Below are 25,201 nucleotides of genomic sequence, written 5' to 3' on the forward strand. Positions count from 1 at the left end.
AGAGAATCCCAAGCAGGCTCTGTATTGCCAGCTCTGTATGAGCCAGATGTGGAGCTTGAACCCAGAAAGCCGTGAGAGATCATGATCTGAGCTGAAACCAAGAGTTGGAAGCTTAACGACTGAGTCACCCAGGCACCTCTAGGCATCCTGTATTTCATTTTATTTTGTTTCATTTTCATTTTATTTTATTTTATTTTATTTTATTTTATTTTATTCTATTCTATTCTATTCTATTCTATTCTATTTTATTTTATTTTATTTTAGAAAGCATGCCAGGGAGGGGGGCAGAGGGAGAGAGAGACAGAATCTTAAGCAGTCTCCACACCCAGCGCAGAACCTGACTCGGGGCTAGATCTTGTGACCATGAGATCATGACCTGAGCTGAAATCAGGAGTCTGGATGTTTAACCAACTGAGCCACCCAAGCACCCCAGCATCCTGTGTTTTTTATATTTGTTAAACTTGGCTATCATGTTAAGGCACTGTGATTTACCCTTTGGGGATATTTTGTATCATTTGTTTTCCTTTTGTTTGTTTTTTAATTGAGAAAAGATGATGGTAAAAGTGACACATCAGCTCTACTGTCCTTACTTGATCCATACTACATGACATAGCAATCATAGAGCTACTTTATCCAGGGCTTGCCAGAGCTTGCCAGAGCCTGATTCTGTACTCTATCTGACAGTTTCATTTTAATCAGTCCTCACAAGAGCCCCATGGGCAGGTGCCATTATTATTCTCAAATGACTGATGAGGAAAGATGATCAGAGAGGTTAGGTCCCATACTAGACACACAGAGGGAGCTGGAGTGCAAAATAAATCCAGTTCTCAATGGTTCTCCTATCCTCATTACTGTGTGGTTTTTATATTTCCATACTACCTTCCACCCAAATAGAGTTTTACGGGGTTGCTTTCAGTGAGAACAAAATCTTGAAACCTGCCATTTTCATTTACTATATCGAAAACATTCCCCCAAATTTTAAAGTTTAAGTGCTTATGTACTATTGCACTAGAAGCATGCTTGGATTTTATTAAGTGCTTGGCAGGAAATGGGCTTGAGGGTGAACACTGGATGTGGGGAGACCATGCAAACCTCAGGACAGAGATGGTAGGAGTCTAGTACATTATGATTTAGAAATCCTTTCTTCCCTCCTTGGATTTTTCTTTTTTCCTTCTGATTTTATTTATTTATTTTAAATATTTTAAAGTAATCTCTATACCCAACACGGGCTTGAATTCATAACCCCAAGATCAAGAGTCCCATGTTCCACCGACTGAACCAGCTGGGCACTCTCGTCTTTCTGATTTTAAAGGGACTATGTACTAAATATGGAAAACTTGGAATGTTCAGGAAAGTTAAAGAAGCAGGAATAACAAAACCTTAACAGGCTTGATATGAATTGCTACACCATTTGGGAAGTATACCAGGTAGGACCTATCCAAATTGAAAATGTTCACATATCATTTAACCCATAGAGTCTATTTCTAGTAAACTATTCTGCACAAGTGAAGGCAGAAGGATGTAAAAATATATATTCAATGACTTTAAAAATTGTTTTTTAAAAGCACCAAACTGGGGCCCCTGGCCGGCTCAGTTGGAAGAGCATGAGACTCTTTGTCTCGGGTCATAAGTCTGAGCCCCACATTACATGTGGAAATTAGTTAAAAATAAAATCTTTAGGGGTGCCTGTGGCTCAGTGGATCGTCTGACTCTTGGTTTTGGCTCAGGTCATGGTCCCAGGGTGGTGGGATCAAGCCCTGTGCTTTGGGCTGTGTGTGAGTGTGGAGCCTGCTTTTATCTCTCTCTCTCTCTCTCTCTCTCTCTCTCTCTCTCTCTCTCTCTCTCTCTCTCCCCCTCCCTCCCTCCTTTCCTCCCTCCCTCTGTCCCTCTCTCTGGTTTGCACACACACTGTCTCAAAAAAAAAAGATCTTAAAAAAAAAATATATATATATATATGAGCTATATATATAGCTTATATAAAGCTATGATTAAGGGAAGTGTTTATGGAACCCTCATACTCTGGAATCTGTTAGCTATGAAAAAGTGAATTGTGTGATATGAACTAGAAAGATGTCTGTGATAGCTTCTTAGGGACAAAGAACAGATGTCCTGTAAGTTCTAAAGTGATTTGCCATTTATATGGTATATTATTTTGTAGTTTTAAAAAAGTAAGATTGTTGTGTAACATGTGAACAGATACCTGTTGATGTCAGATGTACATGTCAAACTGCTAATGTTACTTCAGAAAACAGATGGGAGTGAGGGGGAAGGAGAATGAGGAACTTTAAAAAAATGTAGCTAGAATTATTCCTATTAGAAATGTTCCTTTTGTAATAAAACACTAAAATATACATGTGCATGAAAAAAAAAATCCCAACCCCTAAAGAGAACCTCTGTAAATATTTTGGTGTGTTTTCTTCAATATTTTGCATGTACCTATATATATTTGTGCACTTTTTATTCTTAATATCATTTACACATTTCTAGATCATAAAACATTTTTGTAAACACCATTTATAGTGGCTCCCTTACATTTTCTCTTGTGGGATATTTGACCAATCCCCTGTTGTCAGACATTTACTTTGTGTATGATTTTTTTCATTATTATAAATGACACTTGAAAAAAATTGATTGTACATTAATTTTCAAATGCAAATAGAACAAGTGACTACTGAGTGCCTATTAAGTCTCAGGTGTGTTCTTGGCATTGGGGTTCCAAGCTTATGATCTGGTTAGAAAGATCATCAAGCATATGGTCTGCAAATGTGGTTAATTTCTTTAAAACAGAGTCCCAGAAGATGGATTACTACTGCTCCAAGGGGGTATTGATCATTTGAAAAGATTTTTATACTTGGCTCATACTGCCAAATTCACATTCAGAAATTTTGAAGCAATTTATGTACTTCCAACAATATATGAGAGTGATTACTCATCAGACCCCTGCCTGTTTGAAGATTATAATTTGAAACTGATTCCTGAAAATAAAACCAAACCCTCGGTATGTTGTAGTTTATTTTTTTTTTAATGTTTATTTATTTTTGAGACAGAGAGAGACAGAACATGAATGGAGGAGGGTCAGAGAGAGGAGGAGACAGAATCTGAAGCAGGCTCCAGGATCCAAGCTGTTAGCACAGAGCCCGATGGGGGCTCGAACTCATGGTTCTGGTCCATGAGTTCATGACTGAGCCAAAGTTGGACGCTTAACTGACTGAGCCACCCAGGTGCCCCAGTATATTGTAGTGTTAACTTGCATGTCTTTGGTTAGTAGAGTATTGACATTTTTTCAGTAGTTTCTTCGATCACAGAATATGCCTTTTCTTCCTTACCGATGTTTGATATTTCTCGTTTCATTTGTTATGTTCTTACCATTTCTAGGATCTGTTTCTAGGCTTTTTGTCCCCTTTCTTTCTTGGTTTGTACCACACTGAATTGACTGTGGTAGCTTTATAATTTAAGTATTATTAAAGCAAGTCCACCTTCATTTGTGGGAAATGAGAGCTGGTTTTGGTTATTTATTCTTTCAGGTGAACTTAGAATTTTGTCAAGTCCTGTTAGGATTACATTAATTTTACACATTACATTAAATATACATTTACATTTAATATACTTTAAATTTATGCATTAATCTGGAAAGAATGGTCGCATAACCAGCCTTCAAGAGGGGGTCTTGGCTAGTGCTAGGGCACAACTTCTCTGCATGGCAAGTCTGGGTTCCTCTCTCAGACGTTGACAGTGGTGTGTTCTTTTGTTTGGTGTTCAAAGTAGAGAGAGGTCCATTAAGTAACCCCTAGAGAAGCGGCCACGCTCGGGGCCAGCTCCAGTCCCTCAGCAGGCCATCGGGCCACGAGCTTGGGTCCAGGCGGGCCAGCTTAGGCACGTCGCTTGACCCCAGGGGCCAGTGAGGGTTTGTGGTCACCGGAAGGGGCTGGCTGAACACCGAGTGCTCGAGACCTCCACGTCCTCTGAGCAGGTAGGGCCAGCCCGGGGGGCTGCGAGAGCGGGGACCCGAGGGGTCGCGGGGGTCAGGGGTGGGGGTGGAGTCCCTTTCCCTACAGGATACAAATAACTTGGGCCTCCTTGGGAGCCCAGATCACGCCACCTGCAGTCCCCGGGGGCTGCGCCTTTGACGGCGAGGTCCCTGCGGGGGGCACGGAGCCAGGGTGCGAAAGTGTCCTGGAGGTGGGGCGCAGGTCGCTAGGGGTTGGGGGGGCTTCAAAGGGGTCAGGGTCAGGCTCAAAGGGGATCAACTCTGCATGTGTGGGCTGGGCGTGGGCATGTGGGGGTCCAGAGTCCCCATCCCAGGGGGTTGGGCGGTCCGGTTGTTTCGGGGTGAGGTCGCGGTCCTACCCCTGCACCTGGGGTCTGGGTCAGGCGAGGCGCCCACCGTCTGGGTCCCGGGTGCCTCCTGCGCGCCCCTCCCCCCACGGCGCAGTCCAGCAGGCCCACCGCCCCGCCCTGCCCAGTGTTCGGACCTCTCGCCGGCTCCGCCCCGCCCATCTTGCCCCGCCCACAACGAGACCCCGCCCCAAACCGCCCCCGGCCCCGCCCCGCCGCTCGCCCATTCAGATGTGGGTCAGGGGTGAGCGGGCGGCGCCGACGTCACAAGCTTCCAAGATGGCGCCGGGCGGGCGGCTGTGAGCGGCGCTCGGGGCGCGCTGGGCGGGGAGCCGAGCCGGGCCGGCGGCGGGCGGACGGGGCGGGCGCAGGCGGCGCAAGCCGGGCGCCGAGGACAAGGGGCCGCGGGCAGGGCCGGCCGGCCGGCGGGCGGAGCGCCGCCGCCGACGCACACGAGGTGAGAGGCGGTCAGGGGCAACGGGGGGCGCGGGCGGGCGCGCCCCCGGGGAGAGGGGCGTGGGCGGGCGCGCGCCCGCCGGGTCTGGGCGGGGGCGCACGCGGGACCGCTGGCTGGACCCAGCCCGCCGGGGCTTTGTGGTCCCGGTGCCCGGCAGGGCGCGAGCGGCGGGGGACCCCGGGCACAAAGCCCCGGGGCCGCGCCAGGCCGGGCGCGGGTCTGCGGAGCGGGGGTCGGCGGGCGAGCGGGCGCTGGCTCTTTGTGCCTTTTCATTAGCAATCTAATCCGAACAGCGTCGGGAGAGCTGCGCTGCCTGACAGGCGGGCGGGCTTCCATTATGCAAACGGCCCAACGCCTGCGGCCGCCCCTCATAGGGGATTTTGCTATTTCCAGAACTGCGGTGCTCCTCTGCCTGCGGTCCCCTTTTCTTGTCCCCTCCCTGCGGGAAGACCGGCCTGGGCAGGGGCAGGGTTGGCCTTGGAGGAGCCGCTCCCAGAGGACCAGGCCCTGCGGCTGGTGGGCTCGCTGCCCTGCCCCCAGACCTCTCCTGTAGGCAGCCACTTGGCAGGAAGAGAGATGGGCTTGGGGGAGGGGGTCGGCTGGCAGGGGGAGGGGACCGGCTGGCAGAAGAAGGGGGCTGAAGGGCCCCAGCTTGTCATTCTGTTTATCTACTAAGATGGTTCATATTCACGTAGACCTAGTTGGTTGGGGGTGGGGGTAGGGGGGGAGGCAGGGATGCCTCTCCCTGGGGGGCAGTGACTTCTGGAGAGCAGGGAACGAGGTCAGATAATGCGCCCAGCGGCCCCACCCAGAACAGCGTGGGACTGCCTGGAGAAGGGAGCCCAGTGCTGATCCAGATGGGTTGGAACGTTTTTGAAGTTATTTATCCATGCCTTCTATCCCCTCCACCCCCAGTGTCTTTTTCTAGTAGGAGTTGCCAAGCACATCTGGAAAGCTAGGTTCCCGCGCCCCCCACCCACCGCCCCAACAGCAAGGAGGGGTGTAACCCGGGGAGGCCACCCCTCTGACATATGTGGTGGGGGGGAGGGGCAGAGCTTTGCCCATAGGAATCCTGTGGCGGTGGATTGTTGACTGATGTGGGGATTGCTGTGCCTCTTGTCCTGGGTGGGGGGGGGGGGGGGAAGGAGAGCTGGCAGGTAGTGGAGGTGCCTCCAGAGCTTCTAGGCTGAACTTGGGCCTGTTCTCCAGGGACTTTGGCTGGAGGGATGGAGCTAGGTCACTCAAACCCAGGACCTTTCTGGAGCTGTAGCATTTATTGCTTCCTGGCTCCTGGCTTTACTTCTTCCCCTCCATTCCCATCTGCCAACCCTGGACTCCTTGGCCCTTTCTGCAGACATTTTCAGTAGCACAGGCCATGTGGCTGGTCTGTAGCCCTGGCTCAAGGAGAGACTGTACACTTAGAACAGGGTTGCTGGAGTGGTCTGAAAAAAAGCAGATGGGCCGGCCTCAGGCTGGCCTCTAGAGACAAAGCTGTGTGGTGAGATTGCTGGTTTAGCGGGCTCTTAGCACCAAGAGGGGGGGATGGGAAGCTGATACTTGGGGGTTGAACTGAGTCTTTTGGCCCAGGAGTAGGTCACCCTGCATTCCAGGGAACCTTTGGTCCTGTACAGTTGGGGTTATGAAAATCTCTGGGTCCCATGGGCAGGCAGTAGACTCAGAAGGCTGGGAGGGGCTCCCCACCTGACTGCCTGCTTCAAGGGTCGGAACTCCCAGGTTGGTCTGCCTTCCTTTGGTTTCTGGCTTTCTGCAGACCAGTTTTGGGGAGTTGCTGAGTGCCTCTTGCCCAGCTTCTCTGGCCGTTTGACTCAGAGTGCTGGTGTGTGCCCAGAATTTTCCCTGCAGTGTTTTCCTGCCAGTTGTTAGGACTTGTAGATTAGTCACTCAGCTTTTACAAGCAATTCCTGAAAAGAAAAATCTCCCTCTGGTTGCTGGCTCTGCTTAGGGGAAGAAGCAGCCCGAGGGAGCCAGGTCTGTAATTAAAGCAAAACTGAAATGATTGCTTCAATTGCTGGAAGGAGAAGAAGAGGCGCAGGTGGGGCAGAGGCGATACGTCCTGTCCTGCTGCGCAGTACCTGCTCTGGGGACAGGTAGGCACGATCCTGTCTTCATTCCCTGGTCTTGGCCGGCAGCCCAGCCTTCTCCACAAGCTGCAGTCCTGGATTAATCCTCACGTAGTGTTTTCTTTCCATAGATCAGATTTCTCATTTTGTTAATAAGCACAGCCTCCGATCCACTTGAAGTCAGCTGTCGTGGACTTGGAGCAACAGGGTTTTGCATTATTGAGCTGACAGGCCTGCTGCCTTCCCGGTGTCCTTATTGTCTGTCAGGGTCAGATCTGGGGGCGGGGGCAGTGCCTTTTAATCAGCAGCTAGCCCCCCAGAGAAGGGCTGGCTGGGCAGTTCTGGAGAGTCAGAGGAGTGAGGAAGGAATAAAGTTCAGTTTACCCAGGGGACCTGTGGTGTTGCCCCTTTGCTGGCCTGTTGGCCTCAAGCTGTCAGCCCCACCCAAAAGGTTGCTCGCTTTGCCCACTGGGGCTGAGAGCCACTGCCCCCAGGACCTGATCACTAAGAGGGTGGGGGGCTCTTGTATCTGCCACCTGGGAGCAGCTTTCACCATTGAGAAGAAACAACAAATCAGGTTCTTGTCCTCCTGGCTCTTGGAGCCTGGCTGAGGAGGGACTCAGAGCGCAGTGAGAGGGAACTGGACTTAGTTAGAAAGTCTGGAGCGTGATGCAGGCTTTGCCGTTTACTCTCCGTGTGACCTTGGACAGTGATTGACTCTCTGAGCTTTAGTGTCCCTGTGTCTAAAATGGGAGCAGAACTTGAGTTTACATATACATATCGCTGCCCTCCAGAGCTCACTCAGCCTGGGGAAGACGGACAAACAAATGATTGTTAAGATGGGGTGATAAGGTCTGGCACTGTGCTGTATGGAGTGTAGAGGGCACCACGGGGATGGTGGCTGTAGCTTCCAGGCACGGAGGAAGGGCCCAGCTCTGGGGTGGAGGAGATCCATGAATGCCATGCTGAGTTGAAGTTGGTCGTGGAAGAGTTAATGGGGAGTTCACAGGAAGACCGTGGCAGTGTGGAGTGTGGCAGGGGAGACTGGAGAGCAATGAGGCAAGAACGTGAACCTGCAGATGCTGTGTGTTAGAGAAGCTAGCACCAGAGCACCCACTGCGGGCAAGGCACCCGGGAGGCTCTTTCACAAGCTTTTTATTTATTTGACAAGATTTTCTGAGGACAACACAAGGGTGCAGCACCCAACTCCTGTGGCTAGGCTGGATCATGCTGGTCTCTGCCCTCTGGCACTCACAGCCTTGCCAACAAGTGGTCAACCTCGGGACGGGAGATAGGGGCACACTTAAGTTTTCTCCAAATCCTTCCAGGTCAGCACACCACCACTTAGTCTCCTCTTACAAGGACTGGTAAATGAGACTCAACTGGGAGGTTACATAATTTGCTGGGGCTGCAAGCAAGCAACTGGTCAGGCTAGGGCTGGAGGGTAAATGCCTTTAACTCCAGGGCTTTGTGGCCCATGTAGTGTGGAGTCTGGAGAGGTCTGAGCTCCAAGCAGGGAGAGGCCAGCAGACAGCCCCCTCCCCAAGAGGATCCTGGCTCCGGTTTAGGGGCTTCCAAACAAGCCAGGCCAGTTTGACTCTGCCTGGCACGGCCAGCCTGTGCTTCCTGCTGGGAGGGGCCTTGCCCTGAGGGATAGGGACCTGGGCTGGGGGAGGTCTCAGAGCTGCAGTCTGGAGTGGCAAAGCCAGAGAAGCCGTGGGGGTTGGGGTTGTGTGTGGGCCCCTAGTGAGCTTGATAAGGAAGGGAAAGCCGGGAGGTGACTCCAGGCCCACCACAGTCTAGGAGGGAAGGGCCCGGGCTGGGGTGCCTCTGCTGAGGGAGGGTGTGGCTGGACTGAGTGGAGTGAGTGACTCTAAGAGCCTGCCTGGGACATTTGGGAAGGGGTTCAGAGCCCCTCCTTCAGACTGCTCGGTTTTCATGTTTTTCATGGTAGTGTCCCATGTGGGTGCAGAGGAGGGCGAGTGTGGCCTTAAAGTTAGAGCAGGTCCTTCTGTGGGTGAGAGGGGACAGGGCAGCCATCTGTTGCTGCCTCTGAGATACATAGTGCATAGTAGGTGTCTGTTTCCTGTTTGAGGGTAAGCCACCCCTGTGAGCACATGGGGTATGAATGAGGGGGGAGAGTGCGGTATGGAAAGGCAGGTGGCCCAGTCTTCCAGTGCTGTACTTCCAGCTCTCTCCATCCATCCTTAGTGGCAATTCTAAGGGCCACTAAGGAAAGGTGGTGTTTGGGCTTGGCTGGGGGGGCGCTTCCAGGTGGGGAGTTGGCCTCTTGTGGAGATGGAAGGGCTGTTGGCTCTGGCACGGGTGTGGCCGCTGTGCAGACTTGTCCCATGCGTTCCAGGCTGCTGCTGCTGCGGCCTCAGGCTTCTTTCCCAGCAACACCTGTGGGTGGGTGGGTTCTCTCAGGTGAGTGTGGGGAGGGGCCACTCCAGTGCTTTGAGAACAGTAACTCCCCCACCCCCACGGAGTAGAGGTGCTGCTCCCATCACACACTGGAGTCTGAGCTCCCTTGGCCTCTTCATCAGTCTGGTTATAGGTCCTTCAAGGAGAAAAACTGCCCCATGGCCTTTGCAGTTCCCTCACCTGTGCTGCTTTGGAAGTTTATCAGATCTTGGTGAATTCTCGTACCAGAAATGAATGAGAAGCGACAGTAGGGTTGATGGCTAGGAAAGTGGGACCCGGAGCCTCAGTGGCCTGACCCTCTGTGGACATCATGGAACTTACCTTGTGATGAGTGTGTGCTGTTACCCTTGCTTCCTGGAAGAGGCCTGCCTGCTGGTGCCCTGGTTCTCAGCTCTGGACCTCAGGATCATCTGGGAGCTGGTAGAGGCCAGCCCAGCCTAGACTATTTCTAACGTCCATGTTTCCTAAGACTTGGAAATGAATTCAGTGTGCAACCAAGATCGAGAACCACTGCTTTAAAGAACCTTTGTTGGTAGTAGAATCAAGCAAGTGGTGAGTCCAAATTGACCAGTGCATTATGACCTGGGGTGGTCATGAACTGCTTTACTCTAATGGCCCAGTGGGATTGAATTTATTTGCAAAACTAGTTAGGTTGATTCTGTTAGTTACTAGGGTCTTGGAGAAGCACCAGACACAGAAGGGGCTCACTCTTTTTTTTTTTTTTTTTTTTTTTTTTTTTGAGAGAGACAGAGCACGAGCAGGGGAGGGGCAGAGGGAGAGACACACACACACAGAATTTGAAGCAGGGTCCAGGCTCTGAGCTGTCAGCACAGAGCCAGACATGGGGCTTGAGCTCACGAGCTGTGAGACCTGAGTGGAAGTCAGACGCTTAACCAACTGAGCCACCCAGATACCCCTGGGGCTCGCTCTTTTCATGGTTTCTCTTACTTGGTGGCAGTGGGAGGGACCACAGGCTGGTGTGCACCAAGGGGACAGCTCCTCAGAGGTCCCTGGGGAGCTGCCTGTTGCCCTTGACTCCAGAACTCTTGGTCCTGCTTGGCTTTCAGAGTTTACCTGTTCTGGTTTTGTGGTGGTGTTCTTGGGCCCTGGTTGGCCTCTGTGTGCCCTGGCAGGGCCTGACATAGTGACATTTGGGATCCTTGTGGCTCCCTCATGAGTCCACTGTGGCCATAGCTGGGGATCCCTGGAACCTGAGCCCCTGTTTTTCTCTCTGACCTCAAGGTCCCTGGGGGAGAGAGATTGATCCCTGAGGTTGCTTTTCTGGGTTGTTATCTGGGTAAGGTGTATGTATAAGGGGCCAGGAAACAGTGTGGGGGGTGGCTGTGAGAGGCAGAGCTTCAGGTAAGACCTGGCTGGCCTGGCCCAGCTCCCTTTGCTGGAATAGAACAATGAACTGTCCCGGCGCTTAGTGCATATCTGCGGGCAGATGGAGCATAAGACAACCCTGCCTGCTCTGGGCAGCTTACAGAATGAGGTGAGCAAGTGTCTTGAGTCTGGTGTGGTTCTGGTTGTTGTCTTGGGTAGGAAGTGCTGTTTTTTAGGGAAGGAAGACCAGCCTGGGCTGTGGCTGTGAAGGAGAGGGGATCAAGAAGTCGTGGCTGGTAGTTGAGGAAGAAGCAGGTGGTGTTGGGAGCACAGGCAACATGTCCTCCCTCTCTGTTCTTTTCCACCTGTACACTTCATGGTAGGTGGACTCGGGTTGTGTCTTGAGAGTGAGTGGTCCTGGGGTCTGGGTTCCTGCCTCAGCTCTTCTTGCCTCTTCCTCCTTCCATGCCGCAGGACTTTCCTGCCCTTCTCTCTAGTAGAAGGTGGCTGATGGTTTCTGTCTGACAGGTGCTACTTTAGCTTTGCCTGAAAACTGGGAGAATTCCTGACAGAATGCTAGGAAAGTGTGGCAGAAGATGGTTGGGTGCTCACTTTTAGGCTCTTAACCCATGCTAGCCCTTGTGGGAGGCGTTCGGAGTTTAATCCTTGGAACATAACCCGTGCAGTGCCAATCATTTTATCAATCTTCACTGTATAAGTGACTTAGGTTAGGCAATTATTTTCAAGTCACATAGCTGGGAGGTGGGTAGAGAATTTCTAAGGGTCAGGTAAACACAATCACACATGTGTGGCAGCCTTGAACACGTATATTTGTGGGCTTCCTCTGAGCAGTGCCTCGGCCTGGAGACAGTCAAGGTTTTCGTTTGGAGTGGGGTGGCAGGATGACTGTCTTGGACAAAGCCTGGAGGTGGCTGGTAGTCCCTTGATAACTGCGGAGGGACCACTACAAGCTTGGTGAGCAGGTCCATTCCCCACCTCCCTCCAGGAGCTGGGGGACAGAGGGGACTCTCTGGGTCATCCTTATTCTACCAGTCTCAACTCCTTCCCTTCTGGCACATGGGACTCTTCTGTCCTATGGAAACTTTGGCCTTTGCTAACCACTTCCAGAAGAGCCTTGAGAGGGAGGCTTTGGGGCTTCCTGGGAACTCAGAGCTGGGCTCCTTTCCTTCTCTTGGTATTCTCACTGTGTCAGTGAATGAGAGGTGCTTGGGCCAGCGGTGCTGTGTTGTGTGACATTGGGCAGGGTGACCTCTCTCTCAGCAATGTGAGGCTCTTTCTTGGTAGATGGGTGATCTTGGTGATGAGGGGAGAGGCCAAGCCATAGCCTCTTCAGGTGCCCTGGGCCACCTCCAGCAGGTGACTTTCTCACCTGCCATGAGGCTCCAGGTGCAGGTGGGTTGAACGCTGGGCTTGGGTTGTCCTTTGGCTGTGGTAGATGAACCTGAGCGCCAGAGGGGTGCAGGCAAAGGGGAGAGGACTGTTTCCAAAGTCCCACATTCCATGCATGTGTTGACGCTGATAAGGGCAGCAGGGCTGGCTTAGCTGCTTTGGGCAGGAGGGGACTTTGACTTCATGCCCCCAGCAGGCAGCGGAGCTTGCACATCCTGCTTCCTGTAGCACCCCTCCCCCTCCTCCCTCTCTGACCACCTGTGACCACTGCCTCTGGAGGGCCCGCGGCATGCAGAGGCCCAGCTTGCTCCCAAAGCATTGCCAGCTCTGAGTAAGCAGGCCTCTGGAGACCTGTTTGGAGTTTCTGTCAGCCTTGCCTTTTAGAGTATTTGGTGAACAAGTGTGGTTTTGAGAAGAGTGCCTCTCTGTGACTCATTTTCCTTGCCTGTAAAATGGGTTGTTAGAAATATTTGAGCTAATGCATGTCAGCTGTTCTCAGAGTGGTTTGCAGACCCCTTGGATTCCCCAAGACCCTTTTCATAATTCTTAGAAGTTACTGGCCTTTGTCCTGTGCAAAGCTGTGGTGGGTGTACGTGTTGCCCAGAGTTGTGTTCTCCACTGTTGGTGCTCCGGACTGAGACATTCAGTCTTACGAGTGACTGGGGGAGACAGTACAGATGACTGAGTAGTAAATCTAGACTCTGGGGTACACATGTCTTTTTAGTATTCCGTGTGATAAAATGCGGAGTATGTGTGACTACTGTGGAGTACAACTGTTGTCTCCAGAAACATACTTTGCATTTGCTTGGGCTGAGCCCTGAATTAGGTGCTTTTTCCTCATGAAATATTGTTTTTACTTGAAAGAAGAACTGACAGACAAGGTGTGGTTACTCAGACTTGGAGAATTTGTGCAGGTATTTTCTCAAATGAACAAAGTGAGCTTTGCCACTTTAAGGAAAACAACTGATGATATTTGTTGCCAGAGCTAGAACCCTTAAGGGAAAATGAGAGTTTTGGAAAACTATTCATACGGTGAGCCTGACTTAGACTTCACTGATAAGATCAGCGGTGATATTAACACATGGATTTTTTTGGTGTTGTATAATGAAATGTGACATTTGGAAGATCTGATTTACTCAGTGAACCAAATGACCAGTGCTTGATGTTGCAAAATCCTGCGTGAATATGAGTGCAGTGTAAACCAATGGATTTTTGCGTAACCGAATTTGAGATAGTCACAGATACGATTTCAGAGTCTCCATTGCAGCTTTTAAGAAACCTCTGCTTGTCGGGTTTTAGTGTGATGTCAGTGAAGAATAGCCACAGTTAGCTGAAAGGATTATTAAAATACTCCTCTCTTTTATCTGTGTGAAGTCACATTTCTTGATAGACTTTAATCAAAACCAATTATCCTAATGGACTAAGTGTAGAAACAGATATGAGAATCTGGCTACTTTTAAGCCAGATGTTAAAGAGATTTAAAACGTAAAACAAATGCCAAATATAAAACAGTACTACTCTTTTCACTAATTAATTTTTTTAAATTTTGGAATCTTTTTTTTTTTTTTTCATAAAGAAGCATTTTTAATGTATTTATGTTAACGTCGTGGCATTTATGTTAACGTGTTTTTTATTGATATTCTGAGTCAAGTATTTGTTAATTACCAGCTTTTTTAATACAGTAAATGTAGAACAATAGCACCAACTACAGTAACATGTAAACCACATGAAAGTTCTTTGGTTCTTTGGGAGTCCTAATTTTGAAGAATGTAAACAATAGTTTTGGAACTGCTGACATGGGAGGGCGCTGAGCAGCCTTCTCTCCTTTCTTGTTGCCCCCTTCTCACCGCCTCCTTGTCTTCTCTCACGTATTATTTCACTCTTTTAGCACTAAACCTTTCTGACCAGCATTTGCTCACCTAATAAACCTTTATGAGCGTCTCCTTCATGCACAGTGTAGCTGTGGCTGCTGGGCTAGTGGGACCCAGGGTCCCTCACCTTGGGAGCCTGCTTGGGGTGGGTAGGGGGTCTGGGGGGGAGGAAGAGCACAGGGCGGGTGCACAGAGGGAAGCAGCTGGGCGGCTAGTGCTGACATAGGTTCCAGGAGAAATGCAGGGCTGGCTTCGCAGAGGGGCACTCAGGCATGTCTGTGGACCAACCAAGCTGAGAGGTGGGCCAGGTCCTCTCTGGGGAAGCACCCTGCAGGCCGGGCTGGAGTGTGGACTTTATCCAGGCATCGGGAATTCATTGAAAGCTTTAAGCAGGGGAGTGACTGGATGAGATCGGTGTTTGAGAAAGATAACTCAGGGTTGATTGGACTCCGAATTGGAGGGGGCAGAGGCTGCAGAGGGGAGATGTATGCTAGACTTTGATATTTTCGATTAGAGTGGCGTTAACTGCCCTCTTGCCCTCCATTCCTTGGGAGGGTTCCTGGGATTTCCATCCTGTTGGGTAAGGCACACTTGGCCTCCCAGGTATGGAGGCCCTGCTTTCTGTTGCTTTCTATTTAGGACCGAGTGGTACTTTCTGGGCATCTCCAGTGGGATGGAGCTCTCTGAAGCCCTTGTTGGCACATTGTTGCCATATTTGCCCAGCCATGTGGCTCTGCAGTGTGGGGTCCTGGGTCAAGTGATGTGCTCAGCGAGTATCACACAGCTGTAGTCTCTGGCTCCTCCTTGAATCTAGAAGGTCTTGTCCAGGGGTGTCTGGGTGGCTCCGTTGATTGAGGGTCCAACTCTTGATCTCAGCTCAGGTCTTGATCCTCAGGGTTTTGAGTTCCAGAAAGAAAAAGAAAGAGAGGGGGAGGGAGGGAGGGAGGGAGGAAGGAAGGAAGGAAGGAAGGAAAAGAAAGAAAAGAATTCTAGAAGGTTTTGTCCTGCTCTCCTTTCTTTTGGGACTTCTGCACAGAGCATGCCAGCTTCCTCAATTGACTTGAAGATTATGCTCCAGGTTATTTACAAAAGTGTTAATGGGAGGGTGTAAATTACACATGCACACATATAGGTATAACTAGTGAGCAACACACACCCTTGCTTCCCCCACCCATGTAAGAAATAGCCCCTGGACACCCACCTGTGTTGCTCCCCAGCTTATCCCTGCTTTCCCCCAGAAATCACCACTCTTTTAGATTGTGGGTTAACTGTTCCCTAGCTTTTCTTTGTAGCTTCCTTGGGCTTGTCTGGATCCTTGAACAGCGGTTCACTGGGTTTGCTCTTTGTGTACTCAGAGCCAGGCACTAATCTCTATTTTGAGATTCACTGAAGTGTTGGGTGTAGCTGTGGTTTCTGTGTTCCTGTCCCTACTTGGAGTGTTCCAAGGTGGCGCTGTCCTACATTTCATCCTACCCCCTGCCAGTGGGGGTTCCGGGTGTTTTTAGGGCAGAGTTTTTGTTACCTCCTAAATAGCCCTGTTTTCACCTCACCCCCTGGCTCTACTTCTCCAGGAAGATAAATACCTCTTTTCCCTTCCTTCCTTCCTTCCTTCCTTTCTTTTTTTTCCATCTGTAAACCCAGTTTCTTAATGCTAAACAATCCTTCCAGCACCACTGAGACTCCATTTTAAAAGTAGAATGACACTGTGTGTGTTTTTTTTCAAGTCTGAGTTGGTCTCTCTGTCCGATTCCCTTTCTGAGCTGTTGGCCTCTCCTGTGTCAGACCCTTCAAGATGACTGCTGGATGGGTGAGACCTCTTCTGTAAAGTACCACACCTGGAGGCTTTAAAAAGCCTTGGGCACAGGACCAAAGAGTGTGAGATTCTCTATAGAAGTTCACCAATTTTACCATTAAAAAGGCCTTTTTAAAAACTTTAGCAGGTGCCTATGGTATCTCTACTTGATTTTTTTTTTTTTTTTTTTTTTGGATTAAAACAACCTAATCTTTGATCTTTGGCTGTAGCTCCTTGAGTCATTTGTTTCCTTCTGCATAGTGGCTCCCTTTGACCCCCTATACTGGAGGGCTACAACTACTTTCTTCCTGGCTTCCTCCCTTTGATGCATCCAGCTAGCTGCTCAGGGACCCGCTTGGGCCTTGGTGGAAGGTATACTGTTTGTACCTCACCTGCAGCTCTGAATTTCCTCTCCTGGGCTTGCCTGAGTGGAGTTCTTCCTATCTGTTGAAATATCAGCTAGATGCTAGGGTTAAAAAATGTCATCACATTGTTGTTACTTTGAATTTTTTTTTTTTTTTCAACGTTTTTTATTTATTTTTGGGACAGAGAGAGACAGAGCATGAACGGGGGAGGGGCAGAGAGAGAGGGAGACACAGAATCGGAAACAGGCTCCAGGCTCCGAGCCATCAGCCCAGAGCCTGACGCGGGGCTCGAACTCACGGACCGCGAGATCGTGACCTGGCTGAAGTCGGACGCTTAACCGACTGCGCCACCCAGGCGCCCCAATTACTTTGAATGGCAACCATGATTTTATGGTGGTTTCTAGATTTCCTGTAGCTTCCTGGCTGGTCTGTAGGGTTCTCTCTTCCAAGACGGATATTCTGCCCTGGATGTGGCTACTCTGTCCTGTCAGTTCTCTCTTTCTTGTCTTGTGATTGTTGTTATTAGTGGTTCAGGGAGGTTATTTCCTGGCTTGGATCTACTTGCTAATCAGGACCAAGACTGGGCCTTGCTTCCCATCCTGAAGGTTTCTGTGCACTGTATTGTATTCAAGTATATCGTACGTAGGAAATATGTGTAGTTGTGAATGACTGCTCCGAGGGTTCTTCACAGATGGACATACTTATGTAACCAGCATCCAGAATGAGAAACACAGCCCCAGAAGCCCCTCGTGAGTCCTTTGAGTCACCCCTTCCCCCTCCCCACTCTCCCCTCATCCCTGGATCCGTGTTGCCTGCTTTCCAATTTACGTGAATGGAATCACACCACATAGTCTCTTTTGAGTCTGGCTTCTTCGGTCAACAGAATGCTCAAGAGACTCATGTATGTGCACGTAAATCAAACCGTGTGACATCACCAACATTTTTAACCTATAAAAAGCACACTTGTATGTGTAAATGTTCAGTCCTGTGCATGGCTGGGTAACCGTCCCTATACCTTTGGCCACCCCCTGTCGTGTAGGTGTCGGGCTCCTGTGAACAGGGCTGCTGTGCACACGCTTGCCCGGGTTTTGGTGAGCACGTGGGTAGGTTTCTGTTCGTGTATACCTTGGAGTGCACTTCTGGACCATAGGGCTTGCATGTTTTCATCCTTGGTCTTATTTCTAAAATAATACCTTTCTCTTTTTCCTCAGGAAGTATTCTAGTCTTTGCCCGGCCAATTAAAGTCCCATCATTACTGTCTGGTATCAGGTTTTGTTTTTTCTAATTCTCCTTTAGGGTGCGATTTCTTTGTCATCCTGGCCTGCCGTGTCATGGGGCAGGGCAGCGCTGCCTCGATGCCAGCTTGCCTCAAGAGTTCTGACCAACCCACAATGACCATGGGGTTGAAGGGTTGTCAACCACCCTTTCTAGGGAAGGGCTCCTCTACATTGAGAGGTGGTTCCTCCTCCTTTTTGATCATGAAATATTTTCTTGTCTGACATGTGAAGTAGAAGATGGTAGGAGTTTGGGTTTGCTTTGTTTAGCTTTAATTCTTTCAGAGTCCTTGGTGGGCATAAGAATTGTTATTCTTATGACTACCAGGATTGGTTTTGAAATTGTGGAGTGAGCAATGGGCTTGGCAGCTCCTGCTGTGTGACTCAGCTGTGTCTCTTGCTCTGGGGCTCAGTTACCTCATCTGAAGGGTGTCGCTGGGCCAGGTGAGACGACCGTGATAGTCTTTTACAGTAGAGCTGCCCAGGCTTTCTGGGTGCTCTTTAGCTCCTCACATGTGGAATTTCCACCTATTTACCACTGTGCTGTCCTGCTCCTCTCCTCCCTTGAGGTCTCTGCCTACCACTCAGGTCTGGCAGCCCCTACCCTTGGCTGTGCCCTGCCTCCATAGATGCCTGGTGACTAGGCTCTACCTCGCTGTCTTGTGTTCCAAGCCCACCATTTTTATTAATCACTCTCTGGGCTTACTTATCTGGGAAATCATGTCTTCCCTTTGGGAGCTATCTTCTTCCTCTCGACCCCCAACGGCTGAGCGTTTACTACTTAGCGTTTACAGAGCATTGGGCTTTCCTGGAGGTAGAAAACTTATAACCCACCTCAGTGCTTCCCAGACTTGAAATGTGCATGTGAGTCCCATGAGGTTCAGATGCAAGTTATGCAGTGAGGTCTGAGCAGCAGCATTTCTTGTGAGACCCTGGGTGGTGCTGCTGCTGGTAAATGGGGCTGGGGCCACAGAAACCAGTGCACTGGGGCCTCTCTGCCTCTTGACTGAAGTAGCTCTTGGATTTTCACTTGTTCCTTGCCTGATGGAGATGGCAGATGTCCTCTCCCTGCTCTGCTGTCCTGTTGGCCAGCCCACCCCATGGGCGCTCCATGCCTCCAGGCTCCTGCTCTGTTGCTGCCAGTGAGCCTTTCACCAACAGTTCAGGCCCCTCCTGAAGGGAATGCAGTGGGGGAGAGAGCCTGGAGGTGAGTGTAGCTTTTGTACGAATAATCATGATCTTAAACTGCTCTTCCCCTTCTTCGATCAGTGCTCACCTGCCTCTCCTCGGTGGCACTTAATGTCGTGGCCTGGCTTGGTACACTGCTAGACCTGGCCCTCCAGTGGGACCCTGTCCTTTGCCTTTCCTGGTGCCAGCTAGCCAATTGTGTCAGAGCCAGCAGAGGAAATTCAGTTGCAGGCCCCCAAGACCATCCTGGCCTTGCTTCTGGTTGGCTTTAAAGCCAGGAGCAATGGGAGGGTTGTAGGCCTGGAGGAAGGAGGGAGAAGACCCAAGGCTGTCTTGGAGAAGCAAGGTTTGAAGGCTGTGGGGCCTGTGCAGTGTGGAGCTTCCTGCCAGGCCTCTCCTCACACTAGCACTTTCTAGCCTTTTCCTCACCGTGTTGTTAGCCAGGAGCTGGCCCACCTCTTAGATGGGAGTGCACGGAGACGAAGGTGGTCAGGGCCCAGGCAGGACTTGGCCCATCACAGGCAGCACGGGGTCTTCAGTAGGGCCTAAGGGAATTTCAGGACAGACTCAAAGTCCAGCTGAGGTGGATGCCACTTGCCTTGCTGTTCAGGGTGAGCTGGTGGGTGGGTAACAGGGCTGGCCTGAGGGGCAGAGAAGGATGCCAGCACTGGGTCCCTGATCATTGTGCTACCAATGCACTCAGTGGAACCCAAATGTTTATTTCGTAGAAGCCGCGTTGGAGGGAGGGCTGGGCTCCTGGCATTCGCAGAGCCTGTTGCTTTCCAGGAGGATGGTCTGGGAGAAGAGCCAGGAGCTGCTGGCTGGCATCCAGGGCTGGGCTAGATTACACAGCTGGGCTTGCCCAGAGCACTGAGTCCCACCCACCACCAGCCCATGCCTGGAGGAACAGGCCAGAGAGGTCATGGAGGCCAGGGGTGTTCCCAGAAAAGCAGCATGCACAGCCTGGGCACCCAAAGCAGGCTGTGTGAACGGGGTCCCACCTTGTCGCTTCTAGCCAGAAGCTTCTCACTGGCCTCAGGTAGTAAAGGAATTGGACTGACCTTATACATGAGGTCAGGAGAATGCAGCCCAAGTGAGGCCCTGCTGTGATGGGGAGGTGGGTGGTGGTGGGCAGGGGAAGGTGATGGTGGAGGTGCAGACCAAAATCCTTTCTTCTGGCTCTGCATGGAAGGTGGTGTTCCTGTACGTGGCACTCCTGCCTGGCAATGGGAAGTGCATGCTCTCTGTCCATGGGGTAAGGAAAGTCTGACAACGGCTCTAGATCAGGCTTTGAGCCCTTATTCTGCCACCTGCTTGCTCTTGTGACTCTGTACAAGTTCCTCAACCCCCAGAACATTATCTGTCCCTGGAGGTAGAGATAACTCCTTAGTCTTCCCCACAGGCAGGCTGCCGTCTCCTGTGGGGCAGACTGAGGTAGGTCAAGGTGCTGTCTGGGTGGGTGGGGAAGGGGAGAGAGGCTGCGGGTGAAGTGGATGGAAGAGACTTCATGGAGGAATACAGAGAAGAGGGGTGTGGAGGAGGATTCCAGGCCATGGGGACAGGAGAATGTAGTCCTGGGCTTCTGGTCTGCTGGACTGGTTGGTGGGTTGGGGGTGGGGCCTTGGCTTTTGTGGATCCTGAACTGCTTGTACCTTCCAGGTTGTCTCCACCATGCCCTCAAGCTGCTCTCTTGCAGCATGGGTGGGGCCAGGCCTTCAGGGAAGAGGCACTTGTTTGAGCACCAGGTGACCAGTGCAGGTCAGCTGTGACTGAGGCCAGTGCTGACCTCAGATTCAGGCTTGGGGACAGTAGCCAGCATGTTTGGTGCCCTCACTGACACAGAAGAGCTAAACCCCTGTAGGTGTGGAAGCTGCCTTGTGGCTGGCTGTACCTTGCCCAGCTGTGCCCCTCTGCTTGGCACTCTTTCTGCCTCCTACCTGTCAGTGGAACTCTGGGTGGGCGATGAGGGGCTGGAAGATTCCTGTATCTCTGTTACTTCTGGCCAGGTGTGGTTAAAGAGAAAAGATGGTCTCCTGTTGGGTGCTTTGGGATGGGCTATCCTCCAGCATAGCCCCAAGACTCTTGTGAGAAGTACCACTTGAGGAAGTGAAGGAGGGTCACAAGAGAGGGAGGTGGGATGGCAAAGTTTCCAGGAGATCTGGGCAAAGAGGCCGGCCCAGGGAAGGAAGGTGGAGAAGTTTTCTGAAATCTGGAGGCCTTCAGTCAAGGTGCCCACAGTGGTGTCTGGAGTAGGGGCGGCGGGGGGGGGTGGGCGGCAGGGTTTGTTCCTGCCTGCAGGAGGTCAGACATTGAGTAGAACAGATAGCATTTTTCTGGGGCATACTGCTCATGAGGGTCAGGAGTGCCAGGTGTGAAACACTCCCTGGGTTTGCCCCCTATCTGTGGGGCTGGAAATGGGTATGGGGTGTGCTCCACTTTCTCCAGGAGGGGTGCAGTGCCTGCTGCCAGGCCCCAGGGAAGTGAGGCTGCCAGCCTGGTCTCCAGAGGGCACCACACCACTGGAGGTTGAATGACCAGGACAGTTCTTTTTTTTTTTTTTTTTTTTTTCTTGATTTTTAAGTGATCTCTACATCCAACGTGGGACTTGAACTCATGACCCCAAGATCAAGAGTTGTATGCTCTTCCAACTGAGCCAGCCAGGCATCCCAGACCAGAGCAGTTCTGAATGCCCAGGTCTCCTGGACCCCAGGCTTGGACACAATGGGTGTCCAGGCTGAGTTAGGCAGTTCCCATGAGATAGGTGGTTGGAATTGTTCTCCTGTGCTCTCTGCTTAACCAAAGATCATTTTAAAACTTCTCATGGCCTCTGAAAGGCTGGACTAGTGCATGCTCTTCTGCTTTTTGTAGAATGCTAGGAAAAGAGAGAGGCCTGGAGGTGACCCTATTCTAGCCTCCCCATGAGCTCCTGAGGCCATGTAGACTGCCTGGGATCATGGGCAAATGGGGTTCCTAATGGGGTGCTGCTCCAAGGGTCAGGAGGCCATGGGCCCTGCCTCCTGCCATCCTCATTGGCTTTTTGTCTAGTATGTGTTTGATGGGATGCAGGGTAGGAGATCTCAGGTCAGTATCCTTGACCTAGGGCTTTGAATACCTACCAAGAACCTGTGATGGCTGCCTAGCCAGGATGGAATCAGGAGGGACAGGGATCTGTTCTTGCCATTACCACTCTACCCTCATGGGCTACTTGTGTGCCCAGGATGAGTGAATGTTAGGTGGTAGTGGGCTGCTGAGAAGGGCATGTCCTTTGGAAGCCTCTGTTCTTTCACTCTTTGTTGGGATTTTTTTTTTTCAATATGAGGTAAAATTGACATATAACATGGGACCCAAATTTCTGGTGAGCCCTTGAGTTTTGACCAGTGAGTTCATTAACCTTAACCCAAACCTAAACCCAGATATAGAGCCACCCTGGGCCTAGAAAGTCCCTCATGTACCTTCCCAAACAGTGCTCACCAAACCTTCTACAGGCTCTTCTGATTTTGTTTCTACCATGATTAGTTCTGCCTGTTCTAGAACTTAATTTAAATGGAATTTTGCAGTCTGTACTCTTTTTGCAAGGTTTCCTTCACTCAACATCATGATTTTGAGACTTATGCATGTTCGTACATTGGTTTTGTTTTGTTTTTTTAGAACTTAAAAAGTAATACACACTTATTTTAAATTTTGAATATTATAGAAATGAACATAACAGAAACTATAGTTTTCCTGTACTTCCATCCCCCCCCCGCCCCGCCCCAAGATAATCTTGTTTATTGGTTGGGTGTTCATGCCCCCAAGATGTTTCTTTACTGGATGGCATTGCCTGGTTGGGCCTTTCATGCCTTGGTTGAGGAGGGTAGACAGGAAGAAGCAGCAGACAGGTGCGGGGAGCTCCCCCTGGCTCAGCTCTATTGGCCTGACCTTCCCTTAGGTGGGTGTGTCTTTTAAAAGTCTCGGATGTCTGGGCCCTAGACTTGTCCTCACTGTGTGTATGTGGGGATTGCCTTTGGCTTTTCCATGGCAGGGACTTGGAGGGGAAGGAAAGAAAATGTTACAGCCCAACTAGGTAGGTGGATGTTGACCATTTTGTAAACCGGTACCTGGGAAGGTAATCCAGCTGTTACAGCCAGGTCTTTCTGTTCATTACCACCCCTACCGCACCCTCAGCTTTTGTGTTCATAAGAAGGAAGGAGGCAGAGCTGGCTTTCCCCAGGGACTGTGTTTTTCCTGCCCTTACCTGCTGGGGTCAGCCTAGCCAGGGATTCTCCACACTACACCCCAAACCCATCCCACTGCCCCAGATCCTGGGTTTCCTGGAGCCAGTGCTCTGGCAGGCAACGGTTTTGAGCTGGGTGTGGATCCTTGGGGCTGATAGGCACGCTGCCTGGGCCTGCTGCCAGGGGGCTGCTGGGTGCCAGGAGCTGGTGCCAAGAGGTATCCTCATCCCAGCCTGCAGGCTCCTGCCAGGGCTGAGCACCAGCCCATGTACCCAGTGGGGTGTTGCACTGCCGGCTTACTGGGCCAGTCCCCACAGCCACGTTTCTAGTTACCTGCCACCCCCCACCCCCCGGCCCGCCGCCTCCCCGGCGCTGTGTCCTCTCTAGCTTAGGTGCTTGCTGCTCCCACACCCTGTGTTGAACAGTAGGGCAGAGGACTCTGCTGTTTTTTGCTGGGAAGAAAAGAAGCAACGCCTTGCAGGGGTCTTGGCCCTGCAGCAGGGGTCACCTCCTCACAGACATAGTGGCGGCCCACTATGCTGGCTGTGAATTCCCAGCAGGCAGCTCCACCGGGGCCCCACCCAGTGGAGGGTGCAGCGAAGCCTACTCAGTCCTGTGGGGAAGTTTGGGCTCAAGAAGAGTCCTGTCTGACCCAGCCTGGGAGGACTTGGTCAGTCAATGTGCCTTTCCGGGGCTGTGAAGTGGCTGGCACGGCTAGAGCGATGGGTACCTGTGGAAGCCCTCAAGTTCTGTTTTGCTGCCTGCTCTCTGCCTGGTTTTCTGTAGTTGGACTGATCTCCCACAAGGGCAAGTAATCCCTAGTTGCAGGGCCTGGCACATAGTGAAGCGGAGGCCACTGTGTGGATGCCTCAGCAGGGCTTGGGTTGCCCTGAGATCTGGTGGGGAGCAGGCAGTGGCACAAGGCTGTATGGTGGGTGTCTGGTTGGCTCGAACATATTGGTGTGGCTCCCTGTCCATTTTTCAGGGCTGCTCTCACCAGCGCCCAGGTGGTCTCTGCCCTCTTCTCAAGGCTGGGCTCTATTCTGTGCTGGCCATTTCTGGTAACACCCAGCAGGGGAGCCTGAACTCTTTACACAGCAAGGGGTCCAGGCCACCTTCATTAAATGTAGATGTCCTCAGGCCTCTGGACCTACGGAGCTGGTTCTGCTGCCCTCTGGGCCATGGGTAGGTTCCTGGACCAACCATCCCCCCCCCTCCACTTCCCCCACACCCCTGGGCTACCCCATGAGAGGGGAGCTGTGCTAGGGGCCAGAGAGACAGCTGGTAGGCTGGAGCTGAGGCCTCCCAGCCACCCGCACCCCGGGTCTGGTCACATTCCTGAGGGACCTGCTGAGCCTCCCTGGCCCTGGGGGTGGGGGAAGGGCAGGCAGGGATGGGCCTAGGGCTGCTGCAGGCCTCCACCCCCACCCCTGGCTCCATTCCAAGGGAGCCCAGACCTGCCTGAGTTGGGTGCAAAAAGCCAGAACCTCAGGATCCTAGGGATCTGCAGCTCTGGGGGGTGGGAGTGGGGAGCGGGAGCCCCTCCGCATCTGGCTGCAGCTGCCAGCTGCTTTGGCGGGCTGGTATTGAAAGGCCTGTCTTGCAGAAACTCCTGCAAGGGGAGGCCATGTGGTCAGGCTGGGCTGGGCAGGAGGGGGCTGGGCCCTCTGGGGGGTGGGGGGGGTGGGTGGCAAGAACAGATCAGGAAGGGAAGGAGGCAGGAGAGCCAGAAGCGGTTGAGACTGGTTCTTATAAATAGCCCATTGCACTAGGGCCTCCAATTTTGACCTTTTGTTATGTAAATGTGGCCAGCCTGGGAAGGGCCTTGCCCAGGCCTCCTGCCACCACGCCTGCCCGCCTGGAATTACAGAGGAATTAGCCTGCCACCAGCTCCCTGACAGGCCTAGGTGGCCCCTTAGAGTACCCTAAATCTCTTGGGTGGGAGGAGGGTGCAGCCCTGGTGAGCTCTCCAGACCTGTGACCTTCCCTGCCACCAGGCCTGACTGCTGGGCACTGTGGCCTCCGTCCTCTGCCTGGCTGCTCCTCACGTCCCACCCAGAGAGACCCCAGACTTTCCTGGGAATAAGGGCTCCAGGGCCACCAGGTGCCTTCTCCTTCACTGTCCCTCCTTCCCTCCCTTGCTGGTGTATATTTGGGTGACCCTGTCCATCTTCTCCTCCCCAGGTGACCAGGCATTGATGCACCCCCAGGGAGGCCACGCGCTCAAGGAGGCCACCCCCGCTGGCTGCTGCTCACATGGTTTCTGGGCCCCTGGCACTACGGTAGGCTGGGGACAGGGAACTGGCAGGATGGAGGGAGGGGGAGACATGGGGGAAGGCTTTCTGGGCGGCCCACACAGCCTTGCAGTTCTCAGCCTGGTTCTTTGTGTGTATGCAGTGCTGGGGGGTGCATGGAGGGGAGGTTGGGGCTCACTGTTCTCAGCCTGCAGAGGAGGGGCTGCTGT

The 25,201-nt window shown here is 51.8% G+C and overlaps 1 protein-coding gene across 2 annotated transcripts in view; it reads left to right on the top strand.

The window, feature by feature from the left end:
* Positions 1–4,593: 4,593 nt before the first annotated feature.
* The window catches only part of HIC2 (HIC ZBTB transcriptional repressor 2), a 28,838-nt gene continuing 8,230 nt past the window's right edge, over positions 4,594–25,201 (top strand). For both annotated transcript variants that reach the window (XR_009251107.1, XM_058692877.1), the window contains exons 1-2: positions 4,594–4,792; positions 24,922–25,019. Coding sequence is in view for 1 of the 2 variants with exons in the window: in XM_058692877.1 (XP_058548860.1) it covers positions 24,994–25,019 (26 nt within the window). In the remaining variant the exon portion in view is untranslated. The remainder of the gene's footprint in view (positions 4,793–24,921; positions 25,020–25,201) is intronic.

The sequence above is a fragment of the Neofelis nebulosa genome, chromosome 11 (genome assembly GCF_028018385.1).
Source record: "Neofelis nebulosa isolate mNeoNeb1 chromosome 11, mNeoNeb1.pri, whole genome shotgun sequence".
Taxonomy (NCBI): domain Eukaryota; kingdom Metazoa; phylum Chordata; class Mammalia; order Carnivora; family Felidae; genus Neofelis; species Neofelis nebulosa.